This window comes from Schistocerca cancellata, chromosome 4 (assembly GCF_023864275.1).
Source record: "Schistocerca cancellata isolate TAMUIC-IGC-003103 chromosome 4, iqSchCanc2.1, whole genome shotgun sequence".
Taxonomy (NCBI): Eukaryota; Metazoa; Arthropoda; class Insecta; order Orthoptera; family Acrididae; genus Schistocerca; species Schistocerca cancellata.
The window spans coordinates 731,995,560-732,012,341 of record NC_064629.1 but is presented as its reverse complement, the minus strand read 5'-3'; the positions used below and the strand labels follow the sequence as shown (position 1 = coordinate 732,012,341).

The window sequence follows — 16,782 nt, the reverse complement described above, 5'->3', positions numbered from 1 at the left end:
AGGATGATTTGAATATGGGTCTCGGCCCGAAACCAGCCACTGAATGAATAAAAAATAAAAATTTGCAACTTAGACTGGTTTTTCATTCTACTGATTAACAGAAGTTGCTGACCCAAGCTACTCCAGCATGCTGGACGTTTGTTACTTTGTTTTGTTTACAAATACATGTCTGTGTCCTGTTACATACTGAATTTCCTGTGCCACAGTACTCTTGCACTCCATTAAGGAAGCCAAAAGAAAATGGTGTGGCCCATTGATAAAGTGGAGTATCATGTTAATTCATTTCCAGCATATGTGGAAATGTTGCAGTTTTTAGAAGCCAATACAGACGGCTACAAAAAGCATAATTACAACTTTATGACTACCCCTCACATTTGTTCCTCCTGTTAGTACTTTTTCATGTTGTGTGCCGGTGCAACTCTGCCAGTCATAGAATTATATGACACAGCACAAACAGTCTTGCATGTAGCTTGTACCTCAAGAATAGCACAGTATTTACCTACTGAAATATCATAGTCTTAGATGATTCTACACAGAAGTTCTGCCATGACATACCAAAACTGTCAGTACAATGGTAAGTGCTTAAAATTCACATCAGAGTAAAGATTATCACACACAAATGAAACGACTGCCTCATTGTTATATCCACTATTAGAGGATTAAAAGATAAATGTCTGCAGTTTCATCTATGTTCATTAGCAATATGAATAATTGACTACAGTTCTTCCTTTCACAAATGACTTAGGCCACACTAAACAACTTTACAAAATTTAATAATAATTCAAATTAAAGTACAGGGTTATTACAAATGATTGAAGCGATTTCACAGCTCTACAATAACTTTATTATTTGAGATATTTTCACGATGCTTTGCACACAAATACAAAAACTCAAAAAGTTTTTTTAGGCATTCACAAATGTTCGATATGTGCCCCTTTAGTGACTCGGCAGACATCAAGCCGATAATCAAGTTCCTCCCACACTCGGCACAGCATGTCCCCATCAATGAGTTCGAAAGCATCGTTGATGCGAGCTCGCAGTTCTGGCACGTTTCTTGGTAGACGAGGTTTAAACACTGAATCTTTCACATAACCCCACAGAAAGAAATCACATGGGGTTAAGTCGAGAGAGCGTGGAGGCCACGACATGAATTGCTGATCATGATCTCCACCACGACCGATCCATCGGTTTTCCAATCTCCTGTTTAAGAAATGCCGAACATCATGATGGAAGTGCGGTGGAGCACCATCCTGTTGAAAGATTGAGGTCGGCGCTGTCGGTCTCCAGTTGTGGCATGAGCCAATTTTCCAGCATGTCCAGATACACGTGTCCTGTAACGTTTTCTTCGCAGAAGAAAAAGGGGCCGTAAACTTTAAACCGTGAGATTACACAAAACACGTTAACTTTTGGTGAATTGCGAATTTGCTGCACGAATGTGTGAGGATTCTCTACCGCCCAGATTCGCACATTGTGTCTGTTCACTTCACCATTAAGAAAAAATGTTGCTTCATCACTGAAAAAAAGTTTCGCACTGAACGCATCCTCTTCCATGAGCTGTTGCAACCATGCCGAAAATTCAAAGCGTTTGACTTTGTCATCGGATGTCAGGGCTTGTAGCAATTGTAAATGGTAAGGCTTCTGCTTTAGCCTTTTCCGTAAGATTTTCCAAACCGTCGGCTGTGGTACGTTTAGCTCCCTGCTTGCTTTATTCGTCGACTTCCGCGGGCTACGCGTGAAACTTGCCCGCACGCGTTCAACCGTTTATTCGCTCACTGCAGGCCGACCCGTTGATTTCCCCTTACAGAGGCATCCAGAAGCTTTAAACTGCACATACCATCGCCGAATGGAGTTAGCAGTTGGTGGATCTTTGTTGAACTTCGTCCTGAAGTGTCGTTGCACTGTTATGACTGACTGATGTGAGTGCATTTCAAGCACGACATACGCTTTCTCGGCTCCTGTCGCCATTTTGTCTCACTGTGCTCTCGAGCGCTCTGGAGGCAGAAACCTGAAGTGCGGCTTCAGCCGAACAAAACTTTATGAGGTTTTTCTACGTATCTGTAGTGTGTCGTGACCATATGTCAATGAATGGAGCTACAGTGAATTTATGAAATTGCTTCAATCATTTGTAATAGCCCTGTAATTAAATTAAAATTTAGACTCACTTACCCAAAACGATTTACAATAAAAATCAATGCTTCATATCTGAAGTCAATATTTGCTCCCCTTTAATGTCCTCCATACCTCAGTTCAGATTCTTATGTGATCCACTTTCAACAGGCTCGTCTTCTGATGTGTTTAGCTCATCATTCCCAACCCATACCCCTTATCATAAACACAATTTCGTACAAAAATTTGTTTGGTGATGTTTCTTACAGTAGATGGTGGTGATTTGGAATGGTAATTTTCAACCACCACTAATTCTTCATCTACGAATCACAAAAGAAGGCTGTATAGTGGAAAGATCCGGAGAAGAATGGATAAATTGGTAGAAGCCAACCTTGGGGAAGATCAGTTTGGATTTCAGAGAAATGTCAGAACACGTAAGTCAGTACTGACCCTACGACTTGTCTTAGAGGATAGGTTAAGGAAAAGGAAATCTACACTTATAATATTTATAGATTTACAAAAAGCTTTCGACAATGTTGACCGGAACACTCTCTTTGAAGTTCTGAAGGTAGCAGGGGAAAAATACCAGGAGCAAAAGGCTATTTAGGCAGTTATACAAGTTGGGAGGCATAAAAGGGAAACAATGGTTGAGAAGGCAGTGAGACAGGGTTCTAGCCTATCGCCAATGTTATTCAATCTCTACATTGAGCAAGCAGTAAAGGAAATGAAGGAAATTTTGAATTAGGGATTACAGTTTAGGGAGAAGTAATAAAAACTATGAGTTTTGCTGATGACACAGTAATTCTGTCAGAGACAGCAAAGTACTTGGAGTGGCTGAACGGAATGGGCACTATCTTGAAAGGGGGATATAAGGTGAACATCAACAGAAGCAAAACAAGGATAATGGAATGTAGTCGAATTAAATCTGGTGATGGTGAGGAAATTATCTTAGGAAATGAGACACTTAGAGTATTAGATGCATTTCATTATTTGGGCAGCAGAATAACTGATGATGGCTGAAGTAGAGAGGATATAAAATGTAGACTGGTAATGGCAAGAAATGTGTTTTTGAAGAAGCGAAATATGTTAACATCAAATATACACTTTAGTGGTAAAAAGTCTTTTCTGCATGTATTTGTATGAAGTGTTACCATGCATGGAAGTGAAACATGGATAATAAACAATTTAGACAAGAAGGGAATACAACCTCTTGAAATGTGGTGCTACAGAAGAATGCTGAAGGTTAGGAAGGTAGATCATGTAATTAATGAAGAGGTACTGAACAAAACTGGGGAGAAAAGAAAATTGTTGCACAACCTGACAAGAAGGGATTGGATGATGGCACACTTTCTGAAACGTCAAGGGATCATCAAATTAGTACTGGAGGGAAGTGTGGGTGGTAAAAATCTTAGAGGCAGACCAGGGGATGAACACAGTAAGCAGATTCAGAAGGGTGATATTACTAAAATAGTTCATTAAGAGCCAAGACATGGACATCTATATTTCCCATCAAACAGTAAAACGTTTTCTGCCTCAGCTTCTGAAGTGAGTCATCACCTGCTCACAAAATGGTGGAAAATATGCAACTTATGAAGGTATGTAAGCTTTTGTGGCTGTTGTCACTGAAGTTAAAATCTTCTGGGTTGTTAGGCCATGTCATATTTCTTCAAACAATAGATGTTTCAATCTCTCTGCTGGGATCTTCTTCAGCATCTTTTAGTGTCCACTGTAGATTGAGCACTGTCAGAGACCAGTGTTGCCTTCTCTTATAACGGGGAGTTTTTCCACACCTGTGCTAGAGAAGTGGGATTGATCGGTAAAAAACCTTGGCCTACCATTGGTGGACCATTATTTTTGTATAGTAAGAGATGTTTTCCCGTACTAGTGCCAAAGAAGGGGTTATTGGCAGTAACTCCTGGGCTACCACTGGTGGGCCAATGTCATCAGATAGAAAAGGATTTTTCCTGCATTTATGTTGGAGAAGAGTTACTGGTTAAAATTCCTCTTGCTGCTATGAGTCAGTGCACACCATTGGCTGGGAGCGAAACGGGCAGAGCACGAGATAGTGAATGTTTATTCACATGTCTGCAGAGATGGTTTCCAGGATGTTGTTCATATTGCTCTCACGCTGCAGACGAATATTCACTTCATTGATGGTGGGGAGCCATGATGCTGCCTGAAGCCTACAGCCAGCCTCTCTATTGAAGTTACATGTGTTCTTAGAAATTTCCATTATTTATCAACTTTTCTTCTATAAATGTTGGTTTCCTTAGCCAGCACATGCACATCATTGAAATCAATGTCGAGGTCACAGTTCTCATGATGTTACCCTAGCACCAACTTCATGCTTTGTTTAATGTGTGTGTGGTGTTTGTGTTCCTTAATATGTTCTTTAACAGCCCTCCCTGTTCCACCTAGACACACTTGGCTGCAGCCACACATCATTTCATAGACATCTACACTGTGGGGGCAATCAGGTGCATCCATTTTCTGTCAGAAAAGGTCTTTTCCTTCCTCTCTCTCTCTCTCTCTCTCTCTCTCTCTCTCTCTTTTAATTTTTTTATACTGAAGAAAGTGGTCTGAAGACCATTTTTCCTTAGAATTCTGCTTAGGTGATCAGTGGTCCCACAAACAAACAGTAAAAGCCCAGAAACAAATGGTAAAACTCCAGAGACGAACAGTAAGACTGAGGAGGAGGTTCTTCATCCTTCCTATTACTATAATTAACATTTCACTTAAAAGCCCCAGCTATGAACAAACTGCCATAGCCATTGGCCTTCATTGTCTTCTTTAAAAAATCAAACTCCAGTTCCAAGCTGTAGTCGTTGCTGATACAGAATGCACATGAAGACAGTGTGTCGAGCACTGCTTGCTTCTGAGCTGGATAGTGGTGTGAAACGGCATCTAAATACCTGTGTGTGTTAGTAGGCTTTCTATACACTAACTGTTTCCTAGACTACTGTCAGATCTTCTATATACCAACACATATAGAAACAGGAGACTGACCTCATTCTCAACCTCCAAAATAAAGTTGATTTTGTGGTGAACACCTCTTAAGAAATTGTGGAACACATGAAGCTCTTCTTCGCCATGTGGCCATATATCAAATGTGTCATCCACATAGCGGAGTCAACAATATTCCAGAAAAATGTCAACTGCTACTGGCAACAAGGTGGTTCCATAGCAAGACTGTCAGACTGTTCACAGAATTCACTACTTCATTTAGAATAGCTCAAGCAAAGACATAACCCAATGAAGTCACAGACATCTGGAGCAACCTTCTCACTTATGATCTACAGTGTATCTGATACTGGTATAAATAATGATGTCGCATCAAAGCTAACAAGAATGTTACTTGCAGCTATCTTCACTGTGCATATCATTTCTAAAAAATATTTTGAACCTTTGACAAAAGGACTGGTTTTTCCAACTAGATGTCTCAATTTTCCAGACAAATGACTTGCTAAAAAGTAAGTTGGCGAGTTAATTCCGCTCACTATAGGTACCAAAGGAACCGATTCTTTGCACCTCTGTCCATTTCGCTTCAAGTTAATGGTGTGGACCCACCAACAGCAGCAGGAGGAATTTTAACCCATAACTGTTCTCCAGCATAAACGTGTGTGAAATCCCTTTCCAACCAATGATGTTGGCCCACCAAAGGTAGCCACAGAAGTTTTAGCCAATAACCCCATTCTTTGGCATTAGTACAGGAAAGCTTCTCTTGTTATCTGATGATAATGGCTCACCAATGGTAGTCAAAGGTTTTTTACCCAATAATCCCACTTCTCCAGCACAAGTGCAAGAAAACTCCCCTTTATAACAGAAGGTGACACTGGTCTCTGTTGGTGTCCAATCTACAGTGGACACCACAAGATCCTGAAGAGCATTCCAGAAGAGAGATCGAAACATCAATTGTTTGGAGAAATATGACATGGTCCAACAGCCCAGATGATTTTAACTCCAATATGACACCCAACTGCCATTTAATGTTCAAACACGTTCATGTGGTGCATCTCTCTTCTCAAGTGATTGGTAATTGGTGTGTTTTGATTTATGTACATAAAATGTACCTTTGTCAGTCTTCAATGGCAGTTTTGTTCTCAGGCTTGTGAATGGGGTATTGCTCTAACTTGGCATGCTTACACTTCTTGTATAATCATAGATGAATTCTAATTAAAGCTATCATAAATTGGCTTTCAAAATAAAAGCAGATTTGCAGTAGCTACACAATGAGATTTCTTTTCTCCATCCAAATTTATTTCACGACTACTTACGATGTTCTGACTATCTTCAGGTGATAAAAGAATACTGGTACACATTGCATTACATAATAGCACCTGTGATATCAGAAATATATCACATGCATAGTTTCACAATCTTACAATAACCTGTGCTGATGAGTGTGTCAGATGTCATCCGACTTACATAAAAAAAACCTGTGATTAAGCATACTACTCATTTTTGGATGTTCTCTATCCCCTGTATTAACCTTACATGATAAGGAAATGTGTGGAAAGAAATGACATAACAACATAAAAAGTAAGATCATCCAGGCATAGAGGACTACGTGATACAGTTTGAAATTTAAGTGAAACAAATAAAATCAGTGAAATGACCTTTATTCTTTGCAACAATAAATGGAGTCAACAGGCCTCAAAATACGACAACAGATGTGCTTTATTTTAGCATAGTACCTTACAAATACATCAAAAATGTAGTTGTCAGTTTGTAGCCTAATCTTGCATTGTGTAGTGATTTTTTTAATGGGTGCCCGAGTAATGTCTATGATATTTGTGTGAAAACCTGTGGCAGCATCTTTAAACATTATTTAATGTTCCCCATTTATGAAAGTAGCACAAAACTTTTCACCACCTTTAAATGTAGAGCAGAACCCAATAAATCCTACAGCTACCCTCTTGTCAAAACATCAAATTCACACTGTTGAAATGTGACATATGGTCATACACCACTAGCATTTACATTGACGATACTGAATCTACCGAGTGAAGAAAGACATCAAACTCACAAGATTGAACAATGTGCAAAAAGCACACGAAACCATAATGAAAGATTGATGGCAGTGAATAGCTTTGAGCCATTGCTGCTCTCTTTGTACTGAACCACCCACATCTTTGAATAGCAAGAGGCCCAGAATAGCCCATCACCTGAGGCAGAGTACCATAGAATATGATGCACATTGAGGTATGCACCGATTAGGAACAGGTGGAGAATGTGTGTGAAGAAGCATTAGAATCTCTCTGTCCACAGCATCATGTGGTTACAGACTGAAGGATCCCAAAATAATCCCAATTGCCGTATGCATCACAGCAGCAACTGCCTTTAATAAAGGGACAGGAATAGGGGTTTGCTGAGTCAATCAGGCTAACTTCCAAAGTGTTTTTTAAGCCAGTTTCTTGCCAAATGATTCTCATTTGGGGATAAAGTAAAGATCTCAATAGTTCATGATGTACTATTTAATCTTTACACATATGTATGTGTATACACAAAATAAAACTTTGCATTTTGTTCTGTTTGAATGGAGAACCGACTTTATTACAAGTAAATCCTCCCGGAAACATTTAATATTAGATGTGCTGCTTCCAATTTCCATGGTCTGTGACACAGTGATCTTTGTATTTACTTGGCTTCAGTCACACAACTGGATGACTACATAATATTTATGGTTTCATACCACTGTATACTTTTTTCTTTTTTGCCATCACAACATATTTCCTGTGTGACCTAGATTTCTTGAATTTTCTTCTCTTAACTGAAAATTGCACAGTCATGACTCGGGACTACACCACTTTCAAAATGGTTCATGCGTACCTGTGGCAATGAACACAGTATTTTTTTTCATATCCAACTTTGCCTCAAGTAACTTGACACTCTCGAGGCACAGTGGTACAATTATACCACTGCCATTTGAAAACCATCATGAAGTGATTCAAATAGGGTTACACTTTAAACCTAAGGAAACTAGAATTCATGTACTCCAGCAACATATGTGAACTGACAGTAAGTATAAATGTAGTTTTCCAACCTTGCTGTTAACATTTTTTATCTTCTTCTTCTTCTTGCTATACTATTTTTAGCTCTCGATAATAAATTTCCATGTGGCATCTACAAAAAGCGACACTTGCTGAAATTAAGAATGTTATTACATTCCACTTACAATGTGGGTAAAACCAAGCATTGTTGCCTCGCATATGTGCATAACTGAGAGGTCACACAGATTTCAAAATTCCAGTAGAAGCATATACTCAGCTCCTTGTGAATATTAATATGATCAGTGTCTTAATCACTGTGCCAAATAACTCAGTATCAAGCTCAGGAACACTGCTCTCATATCTGTATTATATTTACCTGCCTCGGGTCGACCAAAGTGTCCGATCCCACCGGTCTGCTTTGACCCGTGAAGTAAGGCTGTTGTGGTGTGTGACGTCAAGATGGTGCGGAGTTTAGTTTGTGAGAGTGGCGTGTTTGTAGGTGTCATTTTGATGCGATCGGTGGTGCTCTCTGGTGGTGTATGCTCTCTGGTGATGTTTTTGGTTTAGTTTGCGAGTGTGGCGTCGTGTCTGAATTTTGTTAAATTGCTTTTTTATGTCTTTGGTAGGTATGGAAATGACTGACAGGGTCAACAGTTTTCGGCTATGATGGGGGACAGTACGTTGTCTCTAATAAAATTTCTTCAACTATTCGGATTTTTGGATGAAGTCGTGAAGTGTTCAGTATATCGTGAAGAAATGAGGCTCACTTAAAGTTCCGGTGTCTCGGACCAGGGACGGCTATATGTGGAGATGTCGTAAGGATAGCAGGTCAAGGGAAGTGTTCGATCCCAATGTGTAGCTGTGACTGTTGGTATTGGTATCGGGAGATGTTTTTGAGCTACATAGGTCAAGGGAAGTGTTAGGTCCTAATTTATGGGATCGGGAGCTGCTGTTGAGCTATATACGTCAAGGGAAGTGTCCGATTCCACGTGATATTGTTTTTGGTGGTATTTGGGGAGCTTTGTGATGTCTGTTTTTTCGTCGTTTTGCGTGGTTTTGTATGGGGGTGGGTGTCTAAATTTGTTTATATTTAGTTTGTCCCCACCCAAAAACCTGTTTCCCATGCTTGTCCCGTTAGTGTCGTTAGGCTTTTTGTGGGATGTGTGTGTGTTTGTTTTTCGATGTATTTTTGTCCTCATAATGTGTATGTAACGACTTTATATGTGCTATATTGGAACTGTGGTTTATGGTCGTTTCCGCCATATTTGTGACGTCATGCGTCAAAGCAGACGGGTGGGATTGGACGCTTCCGTATTTCCCTTACCTCTTGGTACATTGCCTTAAATGTGAGTCATCACCTGACCTCTCATTCATTTACATTATATCAGTCAGGATTCTCCATTATCATGAAGAGCTGAAAAAAAGCTTCACTGTGTAAATATATGTCCCTCTGAATGAATAAGCATACCATGTGTAATGCACAGATAAGTTACCTTTTAACATAAAAGTAAGTGAATACCTCATAAGCTCATGACTGACTCACCAATAAGATACACTGTGTTATTTAATTACTATCCCATAAATACAAATACTTACCTTCGCAAAATCAGATGCTGATATATCTGTGGTATGAGGCCATATTATATCTGGAAGCAGACTGTATGTTCCAACATCAAGATTGGAATCATATCTTGCTGCTGCACCATCAACAACAATGTTTGTCTCCATTTCAGAATCATCATTCATTCTGGAAAATTAAGCATAATAGTCTTCATCTTCCGTGGATTAACACTTTCAGAGTTTTAATGACCCTTTTAGTTACAAATTTACTGATGATTAAAAAAACACTATTATCTCTCTCTCTCTCTCTGATCCACTAATTCTTGCGCGCGCGCGCGCACACACACACACACACACACACACACACACACACACACACACACTTGCTCTCTTTGTTTTAAAGTCTGGCTCAGAACAGATGCTACATAGCCCGCCAACACACTTCTCAGTGCAAATCTACCACCATATTATCATCTCAGATTAACACACCGCACTTCATATGTGTATTATGAAACTAGTTGTGCAACATCCTACTTCTGCAATGAATTGACTGCTGTTATGAATGCACAGACAAACAGACTTCATTTATAAATATCTGTTCATCTGTTTTATAGTAAAACAAGTTCCAGAAAGATTTACTGTTTTTATTTTCATTATATACATTTACATTTCTGCATTTTTAGCGACACAAAAGGATTTAGTATACGGTTGGCATCATTATGCACTAATCTTCAAAGTTACTTTTTCTGCAGTCAGACAAGAGATTAGTGACCAGAAATGTTGTAAAATCACCTTTAAGCTCTTATGACTGCTCAAATATGTATATAACTTTCAACAAAAAATAACAAAACATATATGTAACCAAAATAGTTAATATTGATATCACTCTATAAGGAAGCAAGCAAGCAAGCAAACACACACACACACACACACACACACACACACACACACACACACACACACACACACACACACCACTCTCTCCCCCCCCCCCCCCACCACCACCATGACACCTGTACCTGTGGCAAGGTAGATTGAGGGGGGAGGGAAAGGGGGAGAGGCATCCCTGGCCCACTAGCTCCTAGAGAAAGCAAAAAATTTAGTATAGTCAGGTGTTTTTCTTTCAAGACAATGATTTAAAAGCTGGTATTACACAGGTCTTTAACAGGGTCGGAACGAACTTTTTTACGACTGCTTATTTGGTTGGCATCATTATGCATTAATATTCAAAGTTATTATTTTTGCAATCAGACTAGGGATTAGTGACCAGAAATGTTGTAAAATCACCTTTAAGGTCTTCTGACTGCTCAAGTATATATAGCATGCAACAAAAATCAAGAACCCCTGTATGAAACCATATGTTAAAAAATTTGGAATTATTAATATTGTATCTTTCAACACAAACACATTACGAAGGGTGCCCATACCCGTGGGGGCTCCCCCCACAAGTTCTCAGGGAAACAGAAAATATATAATGAAGGTAGGGATTTTTCTTTCAACACAATGATTATGCAGGTTCTTAACAGGATCAGAACTGGAACTTTTTTATGTCTACTTATACGATTGATATCATTACGCACTGCTTCAACGTTAATATTTCTGCAGTCAGACCAGGGCTTGGTGACCAGAAATTTTATAAATCACCTTAAACCCCTTCTGATTGCTCAAGTATGTATACTGTGCACTAAACACACACACACACACACACACACACACACACACACACACACACAAGGGCGCCAATACACGAGGGTAGGGTGGGGGGGGGGTGCGGATGGAGGCGGCATCCCCCTATATACACATATTTTGCCATTTTACGACTTTTCACAAATCGCCACTCGTCTTCCAAAATATTAGAAATATTGTAGGTAGGTAGGTAGGTAGGTAGCTGGCTGCCTACTCCCCCACCCCACCGCCGCAGGTCTAGCCCTAGCCGGCACCGCACCCCCCCCCCCCCCCACCCCATCAACCAAGTAGCGTATCGACGTCCTTGCATAACAGAAAACTACAAAGTTGCAAACCAGTAGTGCCGAAACTCGGCAGGTGGTACCATTGTTGCGGCGTGTGATACAACATAGGCCGCAACATAACTTCCACACCAACATGCAACTAAAATGCTGAGACCACATCTCTATCACATCAATGGCTGCCTAATGCAAAATCATGTTTTCGGGAAATTGGAGTTATCAAAAATGAATAATCGGTTACTTTTATTTACAAACCTGACACAATCTAACTGATTTCACCTGCAATCGATACTCAGATAAGGCCAATGTAGCAATAGGCGACAACAAGCAAAAGATTACAGAGTGCACCTGAGCACTACTTCATCATCCACACAACTGTAACCCTCAACATGACAGCCGTTAACGATTGACACTTGGTTTGACAAACGTAAACTTTGGAAATACACAAACCATACAAACCAAAGATGAATCCTAGCGGCGCTGAAGTCATGGAGGTAAGAATAGAGGGAGACGCCGTGACGTCACAGCTGCGAAGCTATGTGAAGCCGAGGGTAGCCATCTCAGTCCGACCAAAACATTGCTGCTGTAGGCTAGTGTGCATAGGCTTGTCGCTCGCTTTTGGAAGAATTTTGCGCTATTATGGAGACTTGTGTGGTGTTCGGATGTACGAATCGTTCTGATTGTGATGCGAAATTGAAGGGAATAACATTTCATGTGTAAGTTGTCTCGTTAAGTGTGATTTTACAACTTCATTGTGAATGAACGTGTGCTACATCGGTACTTGTACTATAGCGTGTTTTTGTCCTGTATGATTTTAGATTTCCTAAAAGTGAAAGTCGGAAAGCTCTGTGGGAGAATGCCGTGAGGAGGAAGAATTGGCGTGCGTCTAAATGGAGCACTATATGTTCTCAGCATTTCCGAGAAGAGGACATAGACCGAACTTCCCTTTCAACAGTAAGGCTCCGAGAAAATGCTGTACCATCAGTTTTCCCTACACACCCAAAACATTTGCAAAAGGTATGTTTATTCAAAGAATTAAATTCTTAGTTTTCAAGTTCACGTTTTAGTATAATACGTACGTATCGTCGATAATCGAAGTGTTGAGTAACTCACTTTGTCTTCATCATGTAGCAAATTAAAAGCCAACACTACATTAACTGGCGTAAAGTATAGGCCTAAACAGGACACTATGTAGATTTGCCATTCTATGTACCGTATTTCAGTAAATATTGGTGGTAATGAACAGTGTTTCCCAGTAGTGTAACGTAACTGAAATGTCCCAGTATGTATTACAAACAAGATGTATTTATGGGGCTTTGGAGGGAGGGTATAGCTAACTTAGTGTTCAGTTTCTATTATTTAGCTCTAACTCCGAAAGTAATGGAATACACGTGTGAAGTAAATTATATCAGTTATGTGAATATTTAAGGCAGTAGTTTGTGAACATCTCACTTTGTCTGGTCTACTGTGTTGTACAACATTTTTATTGCACTGTCTTTGCTAGTTAATGGCAGTTATGTTTTAGGAGTAATTGATACAGCTCTAGTTTTACTTATATATGTTGATATTGGGAGGATTCCTTCAGGCCATTTGAATACATTAATTTCACTTTCCACCTGATTAGGTCCTTACACATAGCTTTTGCGGGTCAACAGAAACCTCCGATCTTACTCGTCGGCTTTGACCCGTGACGTAAGCGTGTTGTGGTGTGTGACGTCATTACGGCGCGGAGTTTGGTTTGTGATTGTGGCGTGTTTGTAGATGTCGTGTGAGTGTTTGTCGTGCCCTCTGGTGGTGTGTTCATGGTTTTAGTTTGTTTGGTGTGTTGGGGTCAGTTTGCTGTTGCTCAGTGGTGAGTGCTGTGTTCGTGGTTTTGAAGCGGAATTTGTATTAGTGAGTTAACGGTTTTTGTGTGATGGTTGATGTAATGGTAATTGCTGTACGTCGGGTGAGTTTGTTATTGAGTGTATTCGGTTGTGGTTTTTTGTTCAGGAATGGATATGAAAGACCGCATGAATAGTGTTCCGTTGAGGGCGTTGATGGGCGAGACGCCGTTAGACCTCATCAAGTTTCTACAGCTATTCGGATTAATCGCCGAAGTTGTAAAGTGTTCTCTTTGCCGTGAGGCGATGAAATTGGTTAAAGTTCCGGCCTCTCGGACCAGGGACGGGTACATGTGGTGCTGCAGGAAAGATGGCGTATGGCGTTCCATAAGGCGTGGTACCTGGTTCGAGAAGTCTAGATTGGGCATGCGTGAGATTGTGCTTGTTACGTATTATTTTTGTTATAGATCTCCACAGAGTTTTTGCGCGTTTGAGACTGGTGTGAGTGAGAGGACTGTTTTAGAATGGTATTCCTTTTGTCGTGAAGTGTGTTCGGAATTTATTAAGTACAGGGGTAAGTTGGGGGGGCATGGGGTGGTTGTGGAGGTGGACGAGTCGCAGTTTGGGAAAAGGAAGTATGGGAGGGGGAAGTCTGTGGCTGGTCTTTGGGTGTGGGGGGCTGTTGTTCCGGGTGGTGGGGGTTCCGAATGTGTTTTTAGGGTTGTGGAGTGGAGGTCGAAGGCTGAATTAGTGGGGTTAATTGAGGAGTATGTAGAGCCGGGGTCCACAGTAGTTTCCGATGCTTTTTCATCTTATAGGGGGTTGGGTGAGAGGGGATTTAATCATTTAGTAGTGAACCACAGTTTAGAGTTTAAGGATTATGATACAGGGGCTTGCACTAACACAATTGAGGGGATGTGGGGGGCGGTTAAGTCAGTTCTTGGGAGGGGGAAGAGGCGCTCTTCCAACCTTCAGTCTCATTTAGATGAGTACTGTTGGCGGAAGAGTGTCCCAGAGGGCTATTGCATTGTTCGGGTTTTTTTAAGGGCTGTGGGTAAAACGTATAGGCCGAAAGTGGTTGGTTAGGGTGGGCTGGGTAGGTGGGGGGGTTTTTTTTTTTTGAGTTTTGTATTGGGGGACGGGATCGGGAGATTCTGTTGAGCTATATAGGTCAAGGGAAGTGTTCGATCACAATTTATGGGATCGTGAGCTGCTGTAGATGTATGTCGGTTTAAGGGAAATGTTTGTTTGCTATGGTTTGTGTTTTTTTTTTTATTTTTGTATTGGTGGATGGGATCGGGAGATTCTGTTGAGCTATATAGGTCAAGGGAAGTGTTCGATCCTAATTTATGGGATCGGGAGTTACTGTAGATGTATGTATGTCAAGGGAAGTGTCTGATTCCGGAGAAGAATGTGTTTTTTTGTATTTGGTTAGTTTCGTGATGTTGATTTTTTTCGTCGTGTTGCGTGGTTTTGTATGGCGGTCGGTGGCTACATTTGTGTATATTTAGTTTCTCCCCACCCAAAAACCCCCAATTTCCCACGCTTGTCCCGTTAGTCATTAGGCTTTTTGTGAAACCTGTGTATTTCAGTGTTTATGATACGTATGCGATGTTTTTATATCCGCCATATTGGAATTGTCGTTTATGGTCGTTTCCGCCATATTTGTGACGTCATGGGTCAAAGCCGACGGGTAAGATCGGACGCTTCTGTATTTCCGCTTTTGCCTACGAAAGATTCCATGCTGTATATAGAATTTAAGAGGGGAGGTGCTGGAACACTGAAGTGTTTCTGCAACTACACAGTATGTTACAAAGAGATAATATGGTTCTCCACATTGTCATGTAGAAACAAATTTATGAAACTCCTTTTTGATGAGCATCAGCCTCTGCACACAAGAGAATATTTGAGAAGAAAATTCAGGTTCGCTGTTTAGATTATGAGACTACTGAAGCTAACAAGTTTGTCTGGTACAATTATTTAGTGAAGTCACAGAAATTAACACACGGGCTGTGTTAAATATAACTCTGTATTTGGGTTAAGCACAGCAAATGAACATTTCTTTTGTTTGATGCACTATTCATTGACATTCCCCATTGAAAGATATCATTGATTAAAAAGCTTTGGCAGTACCTTCTTGTTAACATTATCCACTACTGTGGAACATTGAATATGCACCGACCACTAACGCAAAATTAGATATAACACACAATTTTATATCATTAACTGTTGGACCAGTTGTATTGAGAACTTGTTAACTGACAGCACCCATAGCGATACAGTGTGATAGTTAAACAAGACACCCCAGCAGAAATATTTTACATGTTCAAAGTTTATATTTTTTTCAATAAGTGTGTATTAATTGTAGCTTCGCACATGGGAGGCTTTTCAAGTTGTCTGCTGAACACAACAACGGTTTTTGTTAGAGTAATGAGTATTTTATGAACAAGATAAATAGTTGCTGGAAAAATAGAATTTATATTTCTGGAAAGGACTAAGAATAGGAGTAATTAGTGGGCTGTAACATGCTGTTCATGACAAAGACTGTAACACCTTCAACCATCTGTTAAAAACAGTTCTTAATGTTTTCCATCCATTTATTTCATTTAGGGAGACAAGAAGAGAAAGCCACCATTGCGGAAGGAGAGCTCTTCCTTTCCATTTTCAGTTTTGGCTGCCGTCAGCAGAGTACAGGATGAAGAAGTTCCTGCTCTTGTTCCTGAGTACACTGCAGGACCACCAGAACGTAGTCAGACATCCTCTGAAAGTGAGGAACTGAAGACAAAGTGTGAACACCTCATAAGAAAAACTGATCAGTACAAAAAACAAATTAAAAGTCTTCAGCAGTCTAAGCGATGACTTAAGAAGAAAGTGGCTTCTTTGAGTGCTATCATTAAGGTACTGAAAGACAAGCATCTTGTGGATGAAAGTTCACTAAATATACTAGAAAGCATACGTGGAATGCAGAGAGACTTGCTGCAGCGACAAACTGCGAAAGCTGGGGCACAGGCTGTACCTAGGTCACACAGCCCAGAACTGCGCTCCTTTGCCTTAACATTGCATTTTTATTCCCACAGGGCGTATAATTATGTTAGGCGCTATTTTAATACATGTTTGCCACACCCCAGAACATTAACAAAGTGGTACCAGTGTGTGGGTGGAGCACCTGGCTTCACATCAGAGGCGTTTAAGGTAATTACGGCAGAAGCTTGTCACCGTGAAACAAAGTTTCCAACTCTATGTAGCTTGGTAGTTGATGAAATTGCCATCAGGCAACATGTAGAATTTGATGGTACATGCTATTATGGTTATGTTGACATGGGGTCATCTGTAGCC

General features: G+C 40.4%; 1 protein-coding gene across 3 annotated transcripts in view; it reads right to left on the bottom strand.

Annotated features, from left to right (window-relative positions):
- Positions 1-12,131, bottom strand: part of LOC126183827 (uncharacterized) — a 147,377-nt gene extending 135,246 nt beyond the window's left edge. For 2 of the 3 annotated variants that reach the window (XM_049926085.1, XM_049926083.1), the window contains exons 1-2: positions 11,879-12,067; positions 9,693-9,843 (exon numbers count right to left, since the gene is read on the bottom strand). In XM_049926085.1, the coding sequence (XP_049782042.1) occupies positions 9,693-9,842 (150 nt within the window). In that variant the 5' untranslated portion in view covers position 9,843; positions 11,879-12,067. The other variant, XM_049926084.1, reaches the window with a different exon arrangement.
- Between the last annotated feature and the right edge of the window lie 4,651 nt (positions 12,132-16,782).